General features: G+C 37.1%; 1 protein-coding gene across 4 annotated transcripts in view; it reads right to left on the reverse strand.

Moving 5' to 3' along the window:
• DENND2B (DENN domain containing 2B) overlaps window positions 1–27,165 on the reverse strand; it is a 1,438,653-nt gene that overhangs the window by 17,273 nt on the left and 1,394,215 nt on the right. For all 4 annotated transcript variants that reach the window (XM_044082814.1, XM_044082812.1, XM_044082813.1 and 1 more), the window contains 2 exons: window positions 25,478–25,717; window positions 4,452–4,538 (listed from right to left, as the gene is read on the reverse strand). In XM_044082814.1, coding sequence (XP_043938749.1) covers window positions 4,452–4,538; window positions 25,478–25,717 — 327 coding nt within the window. The remainder of the gene's footprint in view (window positions 1–4,451; window positions 4,539–25,477; window positions 25,718–27,165) is intronic.

A 27,165-nucleotide genomic window follows, 5' to 3' on the forward strand; every position in this document is an offset into this window, starting at 1 on the left:
ACTCATAGGTTCACATGTAAATACTAGGCAGTCAGTTTAACAACATAATTATTGTAGGCAGAATACCCTGTTCCAAGTGTAACTTCCTGCTTTAAATGAGGGATACGGAAGGGAACACTTGCACTTTGTGAATATCCGTACAACTTGTGAGGATAATGTTGAAGGCAACAATGGTACTGCTTTGTTTAACATGCAAAAATAGTTTATTCTGCAGGGAATACAATTAGATAAGAAATAACCATGTCACCAAGTCCTATTAATGTGCTGATGCAGATTAAAGTAATTTTTTATGGGTATTTGTTCGATGCAGATCATCCTAGACAAATTGAGTGGGTGTATCAGCCATCTCATCCCAGGCAGATACATACCATGGGTTGCCATGGGGGTATTCAATGCACAGTACAGCACAAGCAAAGCCGAATAATGCAGCAGAAATTATCACAAGAAACAAACAAGCAACTGCTGATAGGAACTCACAGCACGAAATACCAAAATAAGCTTTAAAGTACTTTCAATTTCCTTCTTTTCACTGACCCCCCCCCCCCCCACCCGCTGAAGGATCAGAACTGCTTGGGACTTGCAGGATTGCCCCTTGTACTTATAGGGAAAAAAATATTGGGTCACCTCTCATTCTGCATAAAGATGGCATCTTTCTGTTAAGAACAGCTTGCAGCCTGCAAAAGTTGGTGTTTTTCTGTGCAGATAATAAAGAGACAAACACATCTAGGTGCCACTAGGTCTGTAAGATTGCCCCTTCCACACAGTTTTGAAAGTCATCTGGTCATCTCTACGTCTGCATAAAATTAGCTTTCTTCTGTTAAGGAGGGTTGGAAGCCTTCCATTGTTGTTTTTCCCTGCAGGCAATATGTAAACTGCTAAAGCCATCTGCAACACTGAGATTGCAGCCAGTGCTATTACTAAAGGAAAAGGACTCTTCATGTGTTAATGATGTTTAACTTTTTAAAGCCATTACATATTGACAATTAGTGGCTTTCTTACCCATGCACAACTTGTCCTCATTAGAGAAAATATGCATTTAAAGCTTACTGGTAATGCTACTTTCAGTGAAGTCTGACCTATACTGGCAGTCCTACCAGTTGACCTACAAAAGCTGCCATGCAAATGTGGTTCAGCACCTGTTGCAAATCAATTTCTCATTGTGTTAGGGTGTATCTATCTAATTTCAAATGAATGCCTTGGGGTTGGCTAGCTACACAAAAAGCCTTCAGATTGTTTTTAGCTTGCTTTACCTACCAAAGGGTGAAATTTCTGATTTGTTCAGCTGCACTATATGCAGCTTCACTTTATTTTTAATGTTGCCCCCATTCCTACTCACCCACCCCATATCACTTAATTTATCCATTGCCACACATTCCCACTTCCCTTCAAAGACACTCCCCCTATTAACTAATTAAAAAATAACAATGAAAATATGTGCTTTTTTACAACAGCTTGGTGGCAATTAGGACTTTAAATGAACCACATACTACTCCAATGATCCTAAGCTGATTAAACAGCAATTAATTCCAGCAGATAACTATTAATTCTAAAAATTGAGTAGGAACTTCCATTAGTAACTTTCTACTCAAGCACTTCTTCTTCTTTCAGCTTTTCCCAGTTAGGGGTTGCCACAGTGGATCACCTGTCTGCTCATGATTGGCAGTGGAGTTTTACAGTGTTGAGTTGCCAGCCCAGTGCCCAACCCTCCACAGAAGGCACACACATGCACATACTTACACCTAGGGCCAATTTAGAGTGTCCAATCCACCTACAGCATGTCTTTGGGATGTGGGAGGAAACCGGAGCACCTGGAGGAAACCCACACGACCACAGGGAGGACATGCAGACTCCACACAAAAGGCACCTCAGCCAAGGATTGAACCGGAGAACCTCTTGCTGTGAGGTGGCAACGCTAACCGCTGCACCATCGTGGCCACCCTAACTTTCCACTCAAGCATAAATATACAAAAAAATTCAAACAGTAGTTAAAAAAATAGGCAGATGTTCAGTACATGGTGACCAGAGAACTCACCACTGCTTAATGTTATCTAAGGTAAAGTGGCTACCAATGAATGAAAGAAGCAACCCTACTACTAATCTTTCAATCATCAAGTTAGATCCATTGCCCATTAAAATCCAAGTTGCATATAAAACACCACAGCTGTGCACTGAGGAATATAAATGAGAATACTCATTCCCTACTTAGACTCATATGTATGATGTCTATGAGCAACAGGGCATTTGCAAAGCTTGCACCTGCCATCTGGAACCAACTCATAGTAAAAATTGGGCAAAAAGAAAATGCAAATTAGAAAGCAAAGTTGAAAAAAATCCTTTTTTTAAGGAATGTGCCTGTGTGTGCTATAAAAAAATGGATAAGCACATAAAAGGAAATAATTTCAAGAATACTGCAATAATATTGATGCTTAGTACAATATTCAAAATGCAGTCCCTTTTACGCTCCTTGATATGCATTCTGTTGTTTGTCTGCTTTTGCATCAAAAGTTGTGATATTGTAAACATTGTTATTTTTAACAAGTGTGATGTTTCTGTATATTGTTGTACTTCCAACTGTAAAGCACAAAATATTTACCATTATAATCTGTAAGCCCAATACTGAATGAAGATGTCACTGCCAAATCCTGTACATTCATGCATTCAAAATATTGCCTGTAAATCTACAGCTGTCTTTCTTTATTTTCTTTATCTGCATTATAGCTATTTGTCTCCTCAAAATATTTGCTGTAAATCATAATTTTTTGCCAGTAGTATAAATATTTTGCTTTTCTAAGTAGTGTGATATCACTGAATAGCTGATGTACTAAATTGTTAATCTAAAGACTCCAGGTCATAGCTGAAAAGGGTCTGGATACCAGCATACCCACTTGGTTACCAAATGTCCATAAATAAATTAATATTTGTTGAAACTGCAAATCCCCATCTCTCATAAGAGGAAAACTGGACAAAACAATTCCAAACATAAAATACTGACAGGCAACACAAGACTCAATATTAGTTAAAAATAGGTACTTCCCTGTTGTTTGAAGGAACCACATCAGAAATCAGTTCCAGTAAATCAGTTTCTCAGGTCAATAATATTCTGCAACTCAGCTCAAGCAATAACGATGTGTGACACAGCAGAAACTGATGCACACCAAAAAAGAAACAGTGCTGACTACCAGAAAATAAATGCTCAATGCAAATTTCCCTTCTCTCACAACAGAAAAATTGCATAAAATAGTTAGAAAGATGAAATACCTGAATGCAACACAAGTGTCGATGTTAGCCTAAGACAAAGATCATTCCTGACTAGCTCAGGTGGTGAAGAGGGATAAAATCCTATTTACTGCCTAAATGACCCCAATTCAATAAGCTGCTTAAGTGCCTGACAAAACTAGTGGCAGAAGAAACTCTGTGAAGGGGTTGTCAACCGGAAGGATATGTAGGCCACTCAATTGTACCAGCAAGCTGGCCCAGTCCTGCTATTTGTCTGTCATCACTGCAGAGCAGACAGGTTTATAGGACTACCTGTGCAAGAACAAATAGGTGGAAAGCTACAAATTTACCCCAGAAAAGTTAGGAAATGCAGGTTTACAAAGTGCAAACCCAAACTACTGCAGTATATTAAACCACATACAGCTAAAATTACAATGGACATTTTCAGATGACATCTGTCTTGTCTTTTTGGAAGTGTAAACTTAATGCAGTAATAAACCCATAATCAAAATGTCATATTGCATTATGTCACACAATGAGCACAGTAAACTGACGTAATGATTTATGGACTCTTTATAAGGCAGAGTAGATGGTGAAAAATTACACAAGTATATAAAATATGAAAATTTATATAAACTATACAAAACTGTAATAAGTACATTTTAGATATGATTTTTTTTTTGTTGTTGTTGCCAGTCCCTGCAGGTGGTAATGAGGAATGCTGGGTCTGCAGTAAATTAAATTAGAATCAAAACTAGGTCACCCGGTGACCTATGCAATTCCTTCAAACTGGCACCCAGCCCCTCAACTCAAAGTACAGGACAAAAAAAAATAAGTTGAAAAAATGCTGCTGAGTAACGCTAGCAAGCTGCTTGATACAAATGTAACATTTCCAGCACACAATGAGTACTTCAGTACTTCAGCCATGACAGGAAATACAGTAGCAGCATTCATTTATAAAGACATAATGTCCACATGCTTTTACAAATCCATGTCAGCAATGTTCTACCACAGCACTGAAACCTGCCGATCAGCCCCCCCCCCCCCCACACACACACAGCTTGCACCTGAGGCAACTGCCTACTCCCTACACTAGTTATGGCTCTAGATTAAATGCCCTCATCTGCAGTGTTAGGTACAAAGATATCCAAAAATGGCCAACTATTTCCCGTTACAGTGAGCTGTATGACTGTATTTGGTGCATCCTTTACATAACATTCTAGCACAGCACTTACCCAAGCCCTTCAGAAATTTATTTACTCCACTCTGTTCAGTGTCTGGTAGTTCTTCCAAATATTGCTCAACTCTCAGCTCAAAGAGGCCTAAAAAAAAACAAGAAGAAACAGATTAGCTGTGAGTGTAAAAGTAATAATAAAAAATGAAAAAATGTATTAGTTTGACATCTTAGCCAGTACGTCAAAGATGTGTGGCACTGACATGAATAATTGTTTCTATTTTTTGCACTCGTTTGTAATATATGACTAAATTACCTTTTGTGGGTTTCAAAATGAAACTGCTGTTCATTCTCACAGGTTTCAATGTCTTTATATAGCTAAGCAGAATTTATAGCCTAGAGGTATAAGCCCTAGGGTTCAGCTCTTTTTGCTTCTGTTAGTTTTCTTTTTTTTTTCTTGAACAAGTCCTTTAATACTGAAGCACTCATAAATTGCTCTAGGAAAACATAAGTCTTCATGAGTTTATACAGTTGCTAAAAAGAAAAGAAGAAAATAAAATCATAGTGCTTTTTGAAATTCTGAGGACTATAATTACATTCCTCAGAACTGTGGAATTTTAAGTGTGAAAAGAACAAATATATACTAACTTGTGATAACTCACAGTCTTTCAAGGTATAGTTATCTTAGACTTAGCTTATTTAAGTAGCAGATATATAATAGGTGCAGTATCCAAGTTAGGAGAATGCAGGGAAACCCACATGCAAAATACTTGAAAGACATGAGTGAGTTTATAATTTCATTTTCTGTAACAAAATTTTTTTTTTGAAGTTCCAGGACCCACAATTTTGAGATTCACACTTTTGACAGGGAATTCAAAGAAAAAGAAAATAAATATTGTATGCGAATTATTTTTTCAATTAATAAAAAATAGTTTCTATTTATTCAAATAACAAAACTGCTATATATGTGCACCCAATGTGCAAATGTGTGTTTTTCCTCCCATTGTTTTATGGGATGATGGTACAGTGTTATTGACCGCATTTTCAAAGCTATAAATAAGCAACACTGTGTTCTGCAGTGACAGGTCCAAAAATGCAGTTATGTTTGAAACACTGAAAAGAAACTAAGTCCAATGCTTTGTTAAACTATTTAGGCTTATTCAGAGTCTTGCAGCCATAGTTATGCTGTTAAAAGCTTGAGGTATAAAACTAAAATCATGTGTATTTAAAACACCATAAGAGGGTCTAAATTTAAAGCAAAATGTAAAGCAAGCACAACAAAGAAAAGCAGAAACTAGGCAGAACAGTTTGGCTGTGGATAAGGAAGTAGCAGGTAATAGGATAAGAAAATTATCATGAGATGGAACCAGAAGGCTATTATCAACACACAGCAGACTACGAATATGAACATCATTTTACTCTCTTGTCACACCTGATGCACAGCTGTAAATCTGGTCATAAAAGAGATACGCAGAACAGAATTGTAATCCCATTGTATTATGTGCTACATGCCATAAACGCATCATTTTCTTGAAACTCGCAGACTGCTTGAAACAAAATGTGCAGACGCATGAGGGCTGCACTTAAGGACCAGCACTAGGGTGTAAGCCGGTTCCCATAACTTACAGAGCCATGCTGCTCACTGGATCTCTTATTTATAAATTTGCTTAGTCTGGATCACTGCAGGTCACTTTGCAGATCTGTGTAAGTTATTGGGGTATTTACTAATAGTTGTAATCATTTTGCACCATTCAGTACCTCAGACTTGCATGACCTATATCATTCTTATTTCAAAGGCATGGAATTCAATTTGCTGTTTAGTACGGACATTAACCACTGTATTTTCATTTTCTGGATAGCTCAAAGAGCTATTTCATACTGACGTAGGGTACAAGATAAGTGATCCCTACAGATTGTCTAGTAACATCTGTGTGAACCTACTGCCAGGTAGATATAGCCTGTCTTAATTTTGCCCAGATGAAAAATAAAATAAAAAGAATTTTCTGTAGGGGGCAGCTTCAATGCATCCTCCATGCAGGGGTCTTCAGTCCTCACCCCCTCCGTTTGTATATGTGCAGGTGTCTTCAATCCTCACCTTCTCCTTTTGTATATATGCTAACTCCATGTTCATACAGCCTCAAATAAAAGTGAAAAATGTGAAAAGCTGTGTTTTGGTGGGGGCACAACATCAGATATAACCATGGCAATGAGAAACTGTAGACAATCATTTGCACCTCATCTTCTTGTGATAGATGAGTTATAAAATTATGCCCTTAGTACTCGAATAAACATAGGGAATTGAAGTGCAATCATGGTCTTACTTAAATTTGCAAATTCCAGGACTTGCAATGGAAAATCAGAGCAGTCAGAGGTTGGATGAGGTCTTTTGGGTGATATCCAGTGATTATAATAGTGTGTGTGTGTGTGTGTATGTATATATATATATATATATATATTGAGCTAAATTACTACACATACACACACACACACACACACACACACACACACACACACACACACACACACACACACACACACACACACACTCAGACAGATATATAGTAGTTGTTGACTGAAACATTTCACATTTTCCTGAATCAAAACTGATTGAACACACACACACATACACACACACACACACACACACACACACACACACACACACACACACACACACACACACACAAACACACACTCAGACAGATATATAGTAGGTGTTGACTGAAACATTTCACATTTTCCTGAATCAAAACTGATTGAACAAATATTAATGAAAATATATTTCACTGAAAACTCATTTGACTGAATCATGATTGGTTGAAGATTTTTGAGTGATCATGAAATTAGTATATTTAAGTTATTTAAGTAAAGGGGTGTGGGGTTTGCAGCAGTGCTTGTCTCCTTGCAAAAAAATCTTTTACGGTATGTTTGCTCTTATAACATTTTGTATGAAGTGAGTTTGTAAATCAACATCACTGAGTGTATTTTTTTTATGTTTTCTCCTCTGTTGTGCAAAAGTGGAGTTACTATATTTAAGAAAGGGCTATGTGAGGGAATAAAGCCCCTCACATGGGCATGTAGGGGGATTGCCCCTTAAAAAGTAAGTCTAAAGTATGTCTGTTGAAATAAAGTTTTTTTTGTCAAATGTGATTCTATGAATTGTGTTTTCAGTCAAATTTGATCAGTCAATTGTAATTCAGTGAAGTGTGATCCAGTCAAAAGTAATTATTCCCTTATCGATCTATCCGTATTGCACATATATAAAATCTTGTGCCTTTCTTAAGTTTTTTATTAAACTAGGTAGTGACTGAAAACAGTTGCTAGACATCCACTTCAGTTATCTGCAAGTTTAAATAAAATAACAATATAATAAACTTTAGAAAATACTTTTAGATTATATAATTTTAAAGATTTTGATGTTCCGTAAATTATCCAGACTTGTTTGTTCTTCTTTCAGCTTTTCCCAGTTAGGGGTCGCCATAGCGAAACTCCGGTCCGCTAATGATTGGCAGTAGATTTTTACGGTGCCGAGGTGCCAGCTCGATGCCCAACCTTCAACGAAAGCATGCCCATTCATGCATGTCTTTCGAATGCCACTCGACCATGGGGAGGACATGCAGACTCCACACAGAAGGTGTTACAGCCGAGAATCAAACGGGAGAACCTCTTGCTGTGAGGTGACAACGTTACCGCTGCACCACCGCGGTTTAATCCCATGAATTATCCAGACTAATTATATGAATTGAATTATTTTCCAAATTCCAAGCTTTACTCTTTAGTTGTGCTGCTGGAATTTATTTTTCCTGAAGAAATGAATGACAGACAGGCTTCTGGATAACATTTGCAGGTACTTTTGTAGAATTTCTGCCTGCCTTCATCGGACAGGGCCATGTTTCAGAAGACTGGCTAGCACTACATAAAGCCTGGTGTCCCCTCACTTGTAAGTTCCATGTGGTACTGGTTCATATCATTGTACCATGGAAATCTCAGGGCAGAATGCTTGTCGGCTAATAGTGGGGGCAGTGAGGGTAACATAAGGTCATGTAAACAATACTAATTATGTGAAAACCAACTTGGTTGTTGTTTTTACTTTTTACAGTACTAATTACTCATAATGAGAGTAGTTATTGATATGAAATGTTACTTAGCATAATCAAAGTCAAAGTAAACCTTATTGTCATTTGGAAATCACACAAGTGCAAAAACTGAACAAAATTCCTTGTCTCCAGACTCAATGTGCAGACAACATATAGACTATTTTCACAGACATTTACACATATAACACCTAGCTATTACATCATGGACATGCAGGTAAACAGACTAATACTGCACATAATTAGAAACACATTTTAATTTTTTTCACACTTTTCAGATTATAGTAAATGAGTACAAGTTATAACTATGTGATCAGCAGGGGGTTCTTGCACCAAATAATTTACAGTGTAGATTGTTGCAGGAAATAAATTTAGCTGAATAATTTTGTTTTGACTGACCTTTTAAGAACAGCAAGAACACTGTGGTCATTTTGCAATAGAAATAATTCAATAAATAAAAAAAAACATCAAACCACTTTTTCAAAGGCTTAAGCATTTGCAGTTTTGGTAAACAATTCTGTATTTGCAACTCCTTTCAAATTTGATTATTCTTTTTTACTTGGCGCCAATAACCAAGCTGATTTGAATATGTGAAGTTATTCCTAATTGTTATATAATGCCTTTTGCAGTGGTGCAGCAGTAGCGTTGTTGCCTCACAGCAACAAGTTCTCCCGTTCGATTCTCAGCTGGCGTGTGGGGAGTGCCTTCTGTGTGTAGTCTGCATGTCCTCCCCGCGGTTGGGTGGGCGTTCGAAAGACATGCGTAAATGGGCATGCCTTCGTTGAAGTTTGATCGTTGAGTTGGCACCTTGGCGTTTGTAAAAATCTACTGCCAATCATTAGCGGACCGGAGTTCCGCTGCGGCAACCCCTAACCGGGAAAAGCCGAAAGACAACAACAACATTCCTAATTGTTATATAATGCATGCATTTATAATTTCACAGCTTCCCTGGTCAGTGACAAGCTAGAAGCCTGGTGGCCTTCGAGAAGGTTGACTGCCATGGTACTGTGTTGACATTTTCATATATCCAAATGATTACTTGAGTGCCTTCCAAATATGTAAAACAAGTAGCACTATCTCAAAGCGAGGTGAGGTGTTAGGTTATACATGTACACTATCTTTTTCTGCTGTTTGTGGTAATAGTAAGGTTGTAAGTGCAGTATTACTCTTAAATTCCACCCCCCACGGGTATATTCTGTATTAGGAGTCTTAAGGAGCAATGCACTTTCCTGGTTTAAAAAACGGGCAAAACAGAATATGCCCTGTTTCGTTGTTTTGCATTGTGCAGCTGTATGATTAATAACATTTAGAGCAACAGTTTCCTCAAACATTTTAATTTTGGATTTATTTTATTTACTGCATGTAAAAGTTACCTGAACGTTGCAATAACCAAGCTTCATTTTCTGTGTTAAGCTATTAATGAATACATTTATGTGACTAAAGCCCCAGTTGTAACACCTTAAAGATAATATTTCTACCTTATCAGTGGCATGTAGTTGACCTCTAAGTGCCATTTACAATCTATTCCTGTCTCACCTTTAGTTCCATTATTTATAAGCCGTTCCTGCTTTCCTCCTTTAATTTTCTTCTCCATCTGCCTGTCTACCCCCACTCACCTCCTTTTCTTCTTCTCATCTTCCTGTATTTTAGCTTCGTTAAATTAGATTTGGGTAAATAATGTGAAGATAGGGTAGCCTGGGCTAATATCAGAATAAGAGTTTTATGGAGGATTTGGACAAAAAATGGAAATTAATTACTTTTCTGATGAGTCTATTATTATTATTATCATCATCATCATCATCATCATCATCATCATCATCAGTATTAACGACTGGAGAAACGAATACTAGTCAAAATGTGTAAGTCTATTCTAGCAAACTAGATAAGGTTGAATGTATGCACAAGAAAAGGTACTAGACACATTGAGTAAACTTGACCTTTCTCTAAAATTATTTATGGACATTATGTGTTAATTGTGTTTTCTGCTACTCGTAGAAATAAGACAGTCAGATACAGTAAAGTCCTACTCAGCAAGCTGCAACCATTATATATTGCTGTGTGTGGATTGAATGTATATTACTAACTCATGCCAGACTGATTAATCTATTTAATATTTACACGTTTGTATGCTATATCTCTAACTATAACCATTCTGGATAATCTTCCCTCTGACCCTCTGTTTATCAAATAGCAATAACCCTAACATTTGTCACATGACATATACAGGATGTAAAAGCATAGCTTTTGCAATGCCTTGTCAGGTTCTATGATCAGTTTATTTAATCATTTCCTTCATACCATCAGACGTTTCCTTTGTTGGTTTGCATAATATGTAGTTATACAACTGCGACAAATACAACATTCGTTTCTTAACATATCACTGTGTTTTATTGCTAATAAACAGGCAAATGACTTTGAACAAATCAACTTAATATTTTAATGTCTTACAAGGTGGGCACAAGCTTTTTTGATTCTAAAAATCCATTAAGTGGCTTAGCTGTGGTTGTATCGATGGTGCAAAACAACAACAATTAATTTTTTCTATGTGGAAATAATAGTGTAAGGAGATCACTTCCTGCTGTCATTACACAGATTTTCTTTTTGGGATGTTATTTCCATCAATCTGTCATCCTATTTTTCAAAGCACATGTTCTGCAGTGGGTCATACTGATAGCAAGCTGAGCAGGGGAGCACAGATTTCCTTATCACCAGCGACAATCTCCATCTCATATCATCTCATCTCTCCTCCGTAGGCATTTCCAGGCAAGATGAAAGGCATAATCCTTTCAACATGTACTGGATCCGATCAAGGGCCTCCTTCCAGTGTGCCAGTCTTGGTACCACTTTAGCTTAATCCTCTTGAGCTGAGTCAGTACTGGCTGCAATTTGAGATAGTCATGACTGCTGAGCTGAGTGAAGCTAGTTATCTGGTGGAGAAACTTGCAGAACTAATGATAATTACTGAGGATGGACCATAGACTGACAGGCAGACTCAGATCTTCATCTTGTGAGGTAGCTCACACTGCCCCATGCCAGTGCAGTAAAACACCTGCAGTGCTGGCACCCATGTTGTTACTCCTGCTGTCACCCATGCACCCATACCTTGGTCTGTCTCTTCTGATTACATCTGCTTTCACTTGCTCCTAACACTGCAAAATAATTAAATGCTCCACTAGCTGCTTTCCCTGCAACTGCAGACAGCAATCCACTCTTTCATTCTGTAGGAGTCTGCTTTTACCTGGCCACTTCATTCTAGTACATGCTAGAGGTGACAGCCAGTTAAGACTAAGACAATAGCATGGTCTGTAAATAGTAAAGATGCAATCTTAATATCCGTAAAATGCATATACTTCAAGACTTGACTGAACCTTGATTTCAAGTTCATGATAATCATAAACAGGTGAACTGAAAAATGGGCAACATTTCATTTTTAAAATTTGCTTTTGCTTAGTAATTTCAGACCAAACATTCACTGCCTTCTCATCAAGTGTTTTCCAAATCAGGATAACGCATAAAAAATGGTCTTTTTGAGGAAGTGCATAAATATCAAAACTGTAATTTGGGATACTTTAATCAAAAATATGACTTAGCAAACTTCTTTCACTGACCCGCATCAATTATACTGTTTTGTCAGACAAGAGAAAAATATGGCTGGGAGGTTGGTATAATAGTTAAGGTGATTACCTTACCATTTATTTAGTGTATATTTTGGGTTTTCGTAACTTTCTTACACAATTTATTGGATAGCTGTACAAAGGTCAGTTTTGTCATGCATTAGGGTTACATAGGATCATAGGTTGGTACTAGGCTATCGGCCCTAGGGCCTATAAAAGCCTAGGCATAACAATTCCCTGGATATTTCTTCCCACAATATTTACTTCCCTGTCTAGCAGTGCAAGTGACGTGATCCCCTAGGGTGAATTTCCCATCTCCCATCCAGTCATCAAGGTTCCTTTTGAACAGGGCCAAGGAGGCACTCTGCTTGACATGTATCGGCAGTCTATTGCAGAGTATGGGGAGTCTCTGGTTACAAACTTTTCTTGTCAAAAAATCTGGACATCTATGTCATGAAAGCAAACATGCATGTAATTTTGGGCCCCAAAATGCAAAATTTTGCTTAATAATGTTTGGAACCATTAGTCTGTCTCTGGCATTACTTTCCTTAACTGCAAGTTGCTCTTCTTACTTTTTCCTGGCTATAAAATGTAAGCTTTTGCACTTACTCAGCCATGGAACAAAATATACCCATCGGTATGTTTTTTTCCTGCCAGATCTCATGTTTCTACCAAAAATGTTCCACTTTGGGCATTTGAAAAGGTGGTAGGTGGAAACCCTAACTGCATCCCATTAATGGACATGTTACAATCTTTATTTGTGCTTAGATGACTAACTGAAAGCACTTAATACTTTACTCTGCTTAATACTGAGGTACAGTGTAACCTAATACATGCATTTCTAAAATACACTGTCTGCTGTCATCTGTCAGGAACTTGATGCTTGAATTATCTTGCTGTAGGATGTGGGTAAAAATTTATAGATAATCTTCATCAAGATGTATAGATTAAACAAAGCTGAGAAAATAACCAATAAATGTATTTGAAAAAGATCACTGGAAAACAAAATGAGCCTCAAAACTGGGATATTAACAATTACCCAAAATAGTGTAAAATGTCAGGAGACAGAAAATTGAAATATTATGCAGAAAAATAACAATGAAAGTAAATCATTTTGCTCAATTCACTAATGCTGAAAAGGAAACTGACAGCACTTAATGGATGCAAAATTCTGAAAAAAAGATGCTGAGCTGACATTAGGTGACTTAAACCAAGTTATGTGAAGGTAGGTGCTAAAGACTAGAGGGTTTTTATTTAATTGAAAGTACACTTTCACACATAACAGCAGAGAAACATTTCCAATCCTAGCCAAAGAAAATAATTATCCTGAAACTTTAAAAGTATAATCAGTTAACAAAATTCTTTCTTGCACACATACATACACACACACACACACACACACACACTCAAAAAACATGAACACACATATGCACACACAATTAATATGAAATTTTATTTTAATTGCTACTGACTACAAGGCTGTACTCAAAGTCCTCAAGAATCCACTGCCTGGCCTGCACATCCTTAAAAAGTCATCACTTTGATCTTTGTATTGTAATATTACTAAATGTCCTTATTCACCATATTTTAGTCTTTTATTATAACATATAATATTGTAATAAAATGATGAACACAGTTGATTTAAGACTGCACAGACATTTTTCTGAGGCCTTAGGACTTAAGATATAGTTTTGTATTTGGTGCCAAAATGAAAAATTTTCGGCATTGTAATTTCTTGGTTTCTGCTATTGAAAGACTTAACTCAAGCAGAGGTATAAATGCAGCTTCTCCACTTACGTTGGTGACATCAAGAATGGTGTCACCAAGTAGTGTGGATTAGCTATCAGAATCACATTTATTGGCCAAATATGCTCACATACAAGGAATCTGACTCGTTTCAATGACTCTCCAAGTATGAGTTACATAAACATACATATGAGAATGGCAGAATGACAAGAACGCTCACAATAATATTGCTTTTATTTCTATTTTTTTCTCTCTCTCTTTTATTTACTCATTGCAAGTTGCTGGAAGATGTTTATTTTACAGAATATAGCAGAGCTAAAGGTCACCAGAAATTGCACTATGAAAGAACCACTTTTCAAAATGTTTATAATGTCATTCTGATGTTTCATCCTGTGATGAATGAAGCAAAAGGCCTTTTAGATGTTATAGGAATAGGAAAGAACGGAAGACTTGAGGTCTGTCTGAGGTTGCTTCTACAGTAAACTGATAATTCCATAAGTAAAAGATGTGACTGCTTGAAGTAAATATGGCCCAATGGGATCAGCCTGGATCCTTTTTACAAGTGTCTATTACTGCAAGTGTTAAATGACACACTACACATCCAGCTGCACTCACTGTTTTGGTGGACGCGCTCTGGCTTCAGTTAGTACTGCCGCTGGATGGCCATCAAATCTCCTGGTCTGCACTTGGGATGTAATGTTGACATTAGGATGCTCAGTGTCTCAAGGCTCTCCTACAAGTTTGTGGGGCTTTTGCTGTTTATTATAGAAGTGACCCGTGAGGATGTAAAGCCATTCAGTTTAACAGACATCTCCCACAAGGTCCTACCGTCCTAGTACTTCAAAAAGATATGTACCATAAACTGTGACTGTTCCATGACTACTGTCTAACGCTCTAATCCCTTTTCTTCTTAATCTTAAATGAATATTTCTGTTTTTTTTTCTGCGGCTGTCAGCAACAACGTTTCTTTGGATACACAGTGAAAAAAACGAGAACAAGATAAATCAAAGCTGGCTTTTACACACAGTTCGGCTTTCACAAGCTCAGGCCTCATGCAGTTTCTCTCATCCATCTACAAGTTTTTCACCATTGAAAATATATGGGTGTTGCTAGTAGGAATAGCAAAAACAAGTTCAGTGATTCATTCCAAGTTAGGTGCATCACAGCCACTAAAGAATTCAACCCATTATTTCTCAACTGCAGAGTGATTTGCCTTCAGCTTTGTGATGACTCGTTTCAAGCACAGATACTCAGCATACATTTCATCCCCATCAACAGTCACACCACAGGCCAATACTATCTCCAAAATATTAGAAAAACAGCAAGGCTCATCAAGGTTTAGAATGAGCAGTTTCTTCAGCAGACTTGTTTCAAAGTCATACCACTTATCCAGGTAAGCTATCGCTCGATCATACATGTTCAGTGTTTTTGCTTTAAATAATGACACCTGGCTGTTGGTCATAAATCTGAAATTGTTAACTGCAAAGCCCCAAAAAAATGATCCTTTTTCTCTCCACCAACTCATTGTGGACTTTCTCCATCACAGCAAAAAGCTGTGTGATATATGTTGTGTTTGACTCCAGTTGTTTAATGGCCTGCATGAACACTCTCATGAAGCTGTACACAAAATGAATGCAGTATTCTGGGACAGAACGTTCACCATTCTTCAACAACCCGTCTTCTTGAACTGTAATAAAACTCCAAATCAGTTTATTCATTTCCTGTTTTCTGTCACTGATGAAGTACATCTTTACAGCTGTCAAGCATTTTATCAGCCTTTCAACTGCAGGTTCAAGAGACAAGCAGCAAACAAGAATATGATGCTATAAAACAGCATATTCTTCCCTTGAAAAGACGATGTAAGATTTCAGCTCATCCAACCGGTTAGCTGATGATGAAAATTCATTGTACACCTTGAAAACCAATTGCTCAATGTCATAGGTCAACTGTTTGCATGCATGTTTGGCAGTGCTGTGCAAAATGTGGGAGTTGCAGTTTGCTTTCATAAGATGTGGCTGTTTGGTCTTTAAATTAGTAAAAATGGAATGGTGCTTGCCATAGTTGACAGATGCATTACCAGCACAGTAGCTAACTAAGTTTTCAACCTGCAGACCATTGCCTTCTAGGACATCTAAAATCTTGGTTGTTACTCCATCCTCTGTTACATCACTGTCCACATAAAAATCAATCAAATGATCAGTGACGCCTTTGGTAGATGAAAAGAACCAGACTGACACTAGAATCGTTTTCAAACTGCTTTTGCCTGAATCATCAGTTGCTAATGAGAATGGCTTATTCTGCTGCAGTTCACTTAAAGGCAGCTCCATGGAATGAGGTGATAAAATATTTTCAGTGAACTACTCTGCTTTTTTTTCTACCAGATTTTTTTTTGCTGAATTTGGAATCAGAAAATATTTGGCAAGAGTTTATTACCACAAACCTGCAACGAGTAGCTATGATGATGAGGTATTCCATGAAATCTCATTGCTAATTGGGACACAGTAACTTGTTCTTGGTCCAAAACGTTTTGAGTGGAAAAAAAATGTTTCACTGTACTTGACATTGTTTGGCTATGAGGGTTTAATTTATGCTTGTCACCAGCTGCATGTTTCCTGACAGCTGTAAGTCCATCAGTTCTGACAGAAAATTAACAGCAGTAAAGTTTACACTGGGTGAAGTCGATATTTTTATCATCCCAGTATAAGTACAAGTTGAACTCTGAATCCTTCAGCCACTCCTCTCGAAACACACAAATTCATTGTTTCTTTGAGGTGGAGTGTCTTCGTTAGTCGCACATGAAGGTAGTCAAGTGCAGGAAATCCATTATCCATTTCAAGACATGATGCAGCAAAACCTGTTTGTCTATTAATTTTCCTAGCAGAAAAGAAAAACAATATAATTTCTTTGCCCCTCATTTTATTTTGTGCAATCCAGATTCTTGACTAAAGAAGGTATGCTCTTATATATATTTTCTTACACACATAATCACCTGCCTCCCAAGAACTGTGGATTGCCTGGGCACCTACTGATTGTTTAAGATACATAAATGTGATTCTCCAAACAGTCAAAATGGGGAATATGTTCTTATTCTAAGACTGTAATTATCTCAAAATAGTCTTACTCTAAGACACAGCAATCCTGAAGTTAATGGATACAAGTAACAGGTTTTGGGAGGGGTAAAAAATGCTTGCAAAGTGTAATAGTGAGTTTCAGAGCAGCTATTTTTTCTATTTGAATCACAATCTATTATTTCACGTGAAAGCTCTGGACTTGCATTATGCAATTTTGACCTTCTGTAATAAACCACAATAACTGACCATTAAGATTCATCTTATCAGTCAGATACATTTCAAGAAATATCTGGTACTTTATTTTCTTACTGATTTGTGTTATAGTACCATTTTATAGAAATGGAACATGTCAATAATTGACTTGAGCTTGGCTGTCCTGTACTAGTGAAATTTAATAAGTATACACAAGGTGCAAGTAAGCTTGTTTCTTACACGTTTTGCAACTTTCATACTGAAAGTGAATGAAACGCATTTACACCTCCTCTGTCCGATTTTTCTTATAAGGAGTGTGTGGAGGGCATCTGGTTTGTGTTTTGTGGTAACATTTGTGACACATGGCACTGGTGGATATTTATGTCCTGACTTTCTTTCATTCATTATTAGATCTCAAATGAAAGGAGAAAAAAGTCAAGAGTATCGGATCTTACCAGAAAAAAAGAAATAGTCTTAAATTTAAACATGGCTGAAATCATGTATTCCTGACAAACTGTGCTGCTGTTTCTCTGCAAGTTGTCGATTAAATGCTTCATTAGCTGAAACTTATCCCAACATAAAGGTTGAGAAAATGTTAAAAGTTCAATTGGAACTAAGTTAGCATCTCACCTCCCATGTCCACCCCCCTAGAGAGCTCAGACATACTCTACTGTTCATATAAAAGTTCAACTATGACCAGTCGTGTCTTCATTTCACTTAGTCCTACAGTTTCTTCTTCACAAGACTAAACCCTCATATCTTCCAACATACTATTCCCACTTTTCTTGGAAACTCTCATTTCACATTCTGTTTCATCACGACTGTTTCACCACTTTGCAATAAATGAAAACGTGGTAATCCCCTCAGTTTCCCCAGCTGCTTTAATTCAACCAGCTTATTTACTGATCTGTTTTGCCTCTCTCATTTTTGGTCCATTACCTCACCCACCTGCATAATATCTGTCAAATCTCACCACTTTCTCTAACAGCATATCTCTGACCTGTAATTTCTGCACCTTCTTTTATATATGAATATTTAGGCAAATCTACATACCACCATTTACATAAAAATATTGGAATGAACCCTTCCATTTTGCGTATAAGTACATTTTAACTTTATCCTGTTTTATCTGTATTCTGGCTGTATCCTGTTTAGAGTTGGTTGCATATAGCAGAGTGTTGATTAATTTCTTTAAACAAAGTGATGTATAATTTGCTATTATTATCTCACACAAATCAATATTAATATAATGATAATTACCAAGCACCGATAATAATAGAAAATTACATATCTTTTCATTTAAAGAAATGAATCAACACTCTGCTATTAGACTTAAACATCTGTGGTTTACAGAGCACTCAAAGGGATTGATTCATGTCAAATTTTTATGCATAGACGGACACGCACACAAAGATACACATGCTGCTACATGGATACCCGCTACTAGGCACGATGACGGTTGTAAAGCCAAAATATACGACTAAAAATAATAATGCTGAAATAAAGCACCAATCAACAGATTGCATGCCTACATTTCTCCAGTGTACTTACATATGGTGAATAGTACGAGGCTTCGAGCACATGTAAGAAGAAGATGATAAGAAAGGCATGCATTATAACCAACATTGGCATCGTCAACTCACAACACTTTTGCTATTAAATGGTTTGCTGCATTCACAGATCTGGGTATTTTCTCTGGTCCTGTTGAAATTTTCCCAGGCAATGCATGCAATATTTCTGGGACATTGTCATTATCATCCATCACATATATGTATACAGTAGCCACACCAGTCCAACAGCTTGAAGCCAAAAAGCTCACAATTAGGCAAAAGTATTCCGCAAACCAATTTATTAACGTGTAAGAATCCCAGCACTAAGCAACACACACGTTTTCGTCTCTACAGGAAGACTTCATCAGATACATTAAATTTCCTGTTCACACCCAGGTTAAATACTCAAAAGCCAAAACATTAATTGATTAATTAATCCATTTCACTAGGGTGGATCAGATGAAATAAGTTTCAGATCAACATTTTCTGTAAAGATGTGTGAATGCACAAATGCAGGTACTTGTAATACATAATACAAAGTACACAACTTAAAATAAAAATAAAAAATTAAAAACATAAGATAATTGAAAGTTTTGTAAAAACAAAACAATCCAACTGTCACATTTAATACAATATATATGTATATTTTGACATGTAAAAATTGTATATATTTAAAAATATATTCTAAAACTTTAGGAATGTATTACTTGATATACTGAGCCTTGATTTTCAAATACGGGGCAATAGAGATGGATTCATTGAGGCCAGGAGATTTGTTGGCTTCCAACAAAATCTGCCAGTATGTTTCTTTGTGAGCAAGCTGAGCCTCCCATGGACCCCCCCTAATGTCTTTTGGAACTACTTCCAAAACAAAAAACAAAAATTTTGCATCTACACACAAAATAGTATGTTTGTATAAGGCACTAGTGTTTTTGCACTTGGAGATGTCATATATGTGCTCATATATACGTCTGTGAAATAACCTTTCGGTTTTTCCAACGTAAAACGCTGGACATGTTTGGCATAATGCCAAATAAACTAAACCGCCCGTCTTACAGTTGTAGTGACCCCTAGCCTTGATGTCCCTACTTCTGCTTTCCAAAAAAACATGACTAGCTTGTAAAATGTACTTGCAGGAGGAACAGTGGCCACACTTGAAGGTACCTATATTAGTTCTAAGGTTTACCTTGGAAAAATCTGAAAATTCAAGTGTCTTTTTGAGAACGCCCTGTATCGTTACAAGACTCTAGAGTTGGACAACCTGTATCTTACGGAGAACTTAAGTAAAGGTACTGTACCTAAGGGCCTAAGGGTATATAAATACCCCAATCAAGTTATAACGGGAAGTCCTTTTCACAAGGATCTTATTGAGGCTTTTGATCAATGTGGGCGCAGTATTGTTAAAGCCATCATCAAAAAGAACAATGAGGAACTTGTTATGTTACAGCAGGATATTTCTGTGTATTATAGACGTATGTCTGATGATCTACAATTTGATTCTGGTAAATGTCATGAGATTAGAAGGGATGTTGACTCACATTGTGAAATAGTTTTAAATCGCAAATATAAAAAGCTAAGAAGGGATCTGGTTGAATACGAGCAGGGGCGACAGTACCCCAAATCCACCTCCATTTAAACAGCATTTTTTCCACCATGTACCTGAACAAGAATTTTCCCCTAATAGTTCCTTTGCGGAAGCCCCTATAGAACAGATGAATAATGAATTTTCACATGGTGAGGGTGATGAATCATTTTGTGAAGGGGAACAGGCCCCGCGCAGGTCAGAGCGTATACGCCAATAAGGGCAACAACCCCCCAACAATTACAACCCTTTAGGTCAACTACCCCCCCTGGTACAAAGAGGGGGAGGGAGAGGGGGGTACACTCGGGGATGGAGGAAAAATCAGAGGCAGAAATGGTAAATAATTTCGAGCATGTAGTTACAGCCTTGGGATCATATACTTTACACACCTGTAACAACTATCACATTTATAACTATAGTAATTTTGTTATTTCTGACCAATGTTTTCAGTTGTTTACCAAGGGGTTTAAGTATGTCCCCAAAAAACATTGCAATTTAATTAATGCTATTCTGGATCTCAAGCTGTTTACACGTAAACTAAATTTGGAACATCTGATGGGGAATTTTAATGGTGCTTCTGGTGTTTTTTTGAAAAAATCTAGCACCTTTAATCCCCCCCTCCATCCACAAATAAAAAATTTTGAGAAAAGGGTAGAAGGTAGGTTTAGGAAAGAGTTGGGGTTGGGCCATCTGGCGGCCAATTTAACATGCCAGGAAAGAGAACTCCTCGACCACCTCAAAGGTGATCCCACCCTTAGGGTTATGGAACCAGATAAGGGTGGGGGGACGGTCATCATGGATTGTCTTCTTTACCAGGGTAAAATGTATGAGATCCTTCATGACCACCAAAAATACACTTCAGCCTCTTTGAATGAAATCAATATATCCTACCACAAGATAGATTTAGTAGTGCAGGATTTACTGGATCAAGAGGTTATTGATTTCCAAACTTATTCTTTTCTTTCAAATGCCCATCCCAGGATACCATCAATTTTTGGGATTCCCAAGGTGCACAAAGACCCCCTGGATCCACCATTAAGACCCATAGTAGCTTCACAGGGTTCTAAGACCCACCCCATCTCCAAGTATTTAGATTGGAGAATGAAGGAATTATGGGGTAGAGAGAAATACATTCTCAAAGATTCATGGGCCTTTTTGAGGAGTATTACCCCAGATCTACTGGTAACTAACATGGTATTTTTAACCATAGGTGTGGTGGATCTTTTCTCCGTTATTCCCCATGAATTGGGGCTTGAATGGTTAGAAGAGGCTCTTTGGGAATGTCCCCATATTACTAATAGCGATGTGCATGCTATCATTGAATTGATGGGTCTTGTGCTAAAGAACAATTTTGTGTTCTTTATGGGTGAATATTTCCACCAAGTGACTGGTGTTTCCATGGGGGCCAATTGTGCACCTACATATGCTGATATTATCATGTATATTTGGAAAAAGAAATTTATTTTGGATAGCCCCTTTTCAAAATTCTGGAATTACTACTGTCGATTCCTCGACGACATTTGTATTTTTTGGATAGGACCACCAGATGATATAGGGAAATTTGTTGAGTATATCAATACTACCACCAATTTTTTAAAGTTTACACATCACATTTCCCAAAATAGTGTTAACTATCTGGATGTGACACTCACTGTGGGTGACCATACCTTTAAATCTAATGTTTACCGTAAACCTACATTTTCTAATGGTTACCTACATTACCTGAGTTCCCATCCCAGTTTCCAAAAAAAGGGAATCCTTAAGGGACAATATGTTCGTATTTCACGGATGACTTCCCTTGAAGATGACTATCAACAAGAATGTTGTATATTGCAACAACTTTTTTTGGAAAGGGGTTACCCTTTATCATTGATTAAAATGGTTCAAGAAGAAGTTACACAGGCTAGGTCATCCAGATTTGCCCCTATTTTAGGTAAAACGGAAGTTAGTACTGCAAAGGTTTCCGAATGTAACAGGACAGACCAGTTTTTTGGTAGTTTTACTTTCATTACAGAGTTTAGTGGAAGTGCGCCCCATGTGAGGAATATTATTGAAAAAGAATGGGACGTGTTCAGGGAATTGACTGACTTGGAAGTTTTTAAGAATAGAGACATGAAAACTATATTTAGGAAAGGTATTAATATCAAAAAGACACTTGAATTTTCAGATTTTTCCAAGGTAAACCTTAGAACTAATATAGGTACCTTCAAGTGTGGCCACTGTTCCTCCTGCAAGTACATTTTACAAGCTAGTCATGTTTTTTTGGAAAGCAGAAGTAGGGACATCAAGGCTAGGGGTCACTACAACTGTAAGACGGGCGGTTTAGTTTATTTGGCATTATGCCAAACATGTCCAGCGTTTTACGTTGGAAAAACCGAAAGGTTATTTCACAGACGTATATATGAGCACATATATGACATCTCCAAGTGCAAAAACACTAGTGCCTTATACAAACATACTATTTTGTGTGTAGATGCAAAATTTTTGTTTTTTGTTTTGGAAGTAGTTCCAAAAGACATTAGGGGGGGTCCATGGGAGGCTCAGCTTGCTCACAAAGAAACATACTGGCAGATTTTGTTGGAAGCCAACAAATCTCCTGGCCTCAATGAATCCATCTCTATTGCCCCGTATTTGAAAATCAAGGCTCAGTATATCAAGTAATACATTCCTAAAGTTTTAGAATATATTTTTAAATATATACAATTTTTACATGTCAAAATATACATATATATTGTATTAAATGTGACAGTTGGATTGTTTTGTTTTTACAAAACTTTCAATTATCTTATGTTTTTAATTTTTTATTTTTATTTTAAGTTGTGTACTTTGTATTATGTATTACAAGTACCTGCATTTGTGCATTCACACATCTTTACAGAAAATGTTGATCTGAAACTTATTTCATCTGATCCACCCTAGTGAAATGGATTAATTAATCAATTAATGTTTTGGCTTTTGAGTATTTAACCTGGGTGTGAACAGGAAATTTAATGTATCTGATGAAGTCTTCCTGTAGAGACGAACGTGTGTTGCTTAGTGCTGGGATTCTTACACGTTAATAAATTGGTTTGCGGAATACTTTTGCCTAATTGTGAGCTTTTTGGCTTCAAGCTGTTGGACTGGTGTGGCTGCTTTTGCCTTTTCGTGAAATTTGTTATTTTGCAGCTCTGCCTTGTTTTTGAATATGTATACAGTAACTATGCTACTTAGCGATGGAGGGACACCAGCATCCTAGGTTTGTATTTGAAACTTATATCACTTTCTCATTATAACCAATTTATATTGCATAACAGTTTTATTCAATATGGGATCTGAAGTTACTTCAGTCTGTGCAAAGACACAACTTACCAGATACAATCTATAGACTTCCCACACGTGCCACTGCAGTGACAGCACATACATAACCGTCTTCCTGTTTCAGCCTAAAAGAAAATTTCCATTTGTCTTCCGTGACCATCATGTTGAACGGTATGGTAATTTTATATACATCTCACTCTCATGAGGTTGGGTGCAGGATTTCAGCATTGCTTTCTGGTTTGGTGCTGAATCTGTGCTGATTGGTTATCTCAGTTTTCACTTGCAAACTGAAATTAACCAACCAGCTTCAAGATTCAAAGGTGGGACTCATAGGAGCAACAAACAATTCCATAATTACATTGTGAAATCCGGACAACTGGACAACGACCTTTATTTCTGTACAATCCAGAAAAATTCCAGACAATTGGCAACCCTATCACACATACACTAATGCCCTTTTGTTATATATTTTGAATTAAAAACTGATGTAAGTGCAAGTCAGCAATCCCTCTTAGTAAACCACATTTTAAAGGACTGCTGGAACAACTCTGTCAGTCAAAGTGATTTCCATGAAGATGCTGGTAGAGAATCATTCTACAATCATCTTATTACAACTCCTCCTGTACTTATTTGTGTGGTGTCATTTACCAAATTTCAGTTTTACTTTAGTGAAGGCAAATACAAAGATATTCTTTGTGGCTCCACAACATATATTTATTTTTTTCAATTTATACTGACAGCCTGCATTCCCCAACCCCTCTGTCTGACTGTATAGAACTCTTCATCATCCAAAGACCCTTCAACCTAATGTTCCAGCCTATAAGGAGGCATTGTACATCATAACCATAGTCGACATTTCTCTGAATGTCTCTTGGACAGTGTGCGTGTGTACATTACTTCTAAGAAGAAGAAGGCTGTCTGACCTTCAAGAGCCATCTCTCAGAAGTCAAGCCTCTTGGAAAATCTGCAAGATTGCCATCAGATAGATGAGGGAAAACATTCATCATTCCCTAAGCCCTCCTCCAGATGTTCGATGAAGTAATGGCAGACTGCAAAGCGTCCAATGCTTATTTCTTTTTCTGGTTTGACTCCATCTGAATGGATTAAATTATGGGATGCTGCAAGCTAATGCCACTTTATCTTCATTATGCAAACTGTATTGTTTCAGATCCTTTCCCTGCTGACCACCAAGATAATTGACCAGCACTTCTGCCACTCATTTGTCACTTGTTATTGACTTATGAATTTCCTGGCATTGTCAATGATGCCACATCAGCAACTGACACACCATGCACTCTTCCTCTACATGCTGAGCAGCCATGTTAGTTTTTTTATGAAACATACACAGGTAGCAGTATCATTTAGCAAGGGGAAACCCCATGAGAATATATGGCTGAAAGCATCAGCCACTTTCTGAACTATTGTACTCTCAGCTGCATCATCTTTGGGACATTTGGTCACTGCTTATCTCACGCTATAACAGCAAACTGCAGTGAAGCATGTCTTAAAGGTGGCATCTACTAACAGCATGAATGTGGTACCTGCATGTGGTACTCTTACCTAAATGTCAGGGTATGGTTTTCATCAGATTAATTTGCATATCTTTCTAGATATCTTCACAGAAGATGTTTGAGACACTATTTGTGTACTTTGTAAGACTGAAACTGTAGTACATATAGGCATTATGTTTGTTTATTGACAATCATTTCTTTTTACTTTCATCAACCTATTTATTTTGACTTTGTAATGTAGGTGGATGTACTTACACTGTGATGAATTCAACTTGCCTTCTTCAAGATTGTATCCCAAAACAGGTAAGATTATTTTTTATATATCTGGTCAACAGAATCTCATAAATAAACAATCATAAATGGCAGTATTCATAATTCAATAAACTATTTTGTTAGAATAAGCAAAGTGATTACACTCAGTACAACATACCTCTGGCTCTACATTTTCTCAGTTCTCTGTCCTGTATAAAGCCTGCAAACATTTGTGTTTCCATAAAGACCTCCAAGAAACGACGTATATTCTTGGAAGCCACAGACTTACGAAATGCTTCCTTCTGAAATACACGTTCACCTCTATCATTCTGAGTAAGAAACAAGGAATAATGTCCAATACTTTCCACAAAAAAGCGTATGAAGACTTCTGACACCAGTCCATTTAAAGTGTTGCTTTCTGAAAGAGAGATTTTATTATTACAACAAAAAAAAACAATAATTTCCTGAATGTATACTGCCTCATTTTTATGATGTTCACTCAGTATCCTGTAATGAGTCATAATCACATTTTTTAGTGTTCATATATACAATGTTTTCTCTTTCGGCTTGCTAATATGTTGGTAAAGGCCTGATAATGATGAATGTTTTCTAATACTTTTCATGACTCTAATATCAGAAGATATCACTCAAATAACATACAATTTTTTTATCTTCAGAGAGAAAGGTTCAATCATGTGTAATCTTGCAATTCAGAATAACCACAAACTGCCAAAAGGTGTTGTAATTCACTGCCACAAAAATGTACAAATTAAACAATAACAGCAGATGCTCACGGTTTTAAAAATTTCATGTAAGACTCCTCAACTCTACAAACAACATATTGACTACTAGTCAACAAGTGTTAGAGGGGAGCCAGTGGTACCCTAACAGAGCCAGTAAGGTCTTTAGTAAAGCAATATTTCAACATAGCTGACCTTTATGACTGCACAAATGTTGGCTGATATTATCATCCACATTTCTTTACCAAAGCAGCAATACACACAGTTTTAATGCAGTTCTCCATCGGGATAACAGAAAACATTTATGGTTAAATAGAAATGCACAATGTCTATAATGTAAAACTGCACAGCAAGTGAACATAAATGCCATTAAAAATGTAAATTCTACAGTTACCAGAATGATAGATTTAATTGATATCTGTCTGGACACTGGAAATGGTGGACTGGTCACAGGCGGTGCCTTCTCCCTTGGCAATATCTTTCCTTGCAAGCTTGAGTTCCTCCTCTATCCCATAAGCCCCTATTCCTGTGAGAAACTCCAGATCGAGTAATAATGACTTGCAAGCTTATTTAAGAATAAAGCTTGATAAATAAGGTATGTATCAAAGAGAACTTCTGAAGTGAAGAAAGCCTGCAGTGTTACTACAGATCCCTTCAAAAGTATCAGTTTGAAGGGTGGTTAGTTGGGTGTTTTTCTCCAGTGTCTAGACTGTTACCAGCTAAATCTAATGTTCTGTTGTATACATAATTTACATAATTATTCTGACCATGTCTAGACACTAGAAATGGAAGAAAGAATCCCCAGCAGGCCTAATCCAGCCTACAAGCCTTTGAGTATGGTGGCTCCAAAGGGGGCTAAGCTTTGGACAGAATAAAGGTACACAAAGTATCAACCAGGAATCAGTAGCAATAGTAGTAATCTTTACAGATGGTACAAATGTGTAGGAAGGTCACCAATGTAGCTTGAACTTTGACAGAGACTGCTTTCAGTCTAGATGCTATGGTTCTGCTAGCGAAAGAATTACAGTAAGCAAAGCAGTCTCATATCCATTTAGATAAGGTGACTTTGGTTAACTTTTGACTTTTTTTTAGCATTTGTAAAAGAAACAAATAATTGATTATCTTT

Source organism: Protopterus annectens, chromosome 9.part0 (genome assembly GCF_019279795.1).
Source record: "Protopterus annectens isolate FY-2018-M chromosome 9.part0, PAN1.0, whole genome shotgun sequence".
Classification (NCBI taxonomy): domain Eukaryota; kingdom Metazoa; phylum Chordata; order Ceratodontiformes; family Protopteridae; genus Protopterus; species Protopterus annectens.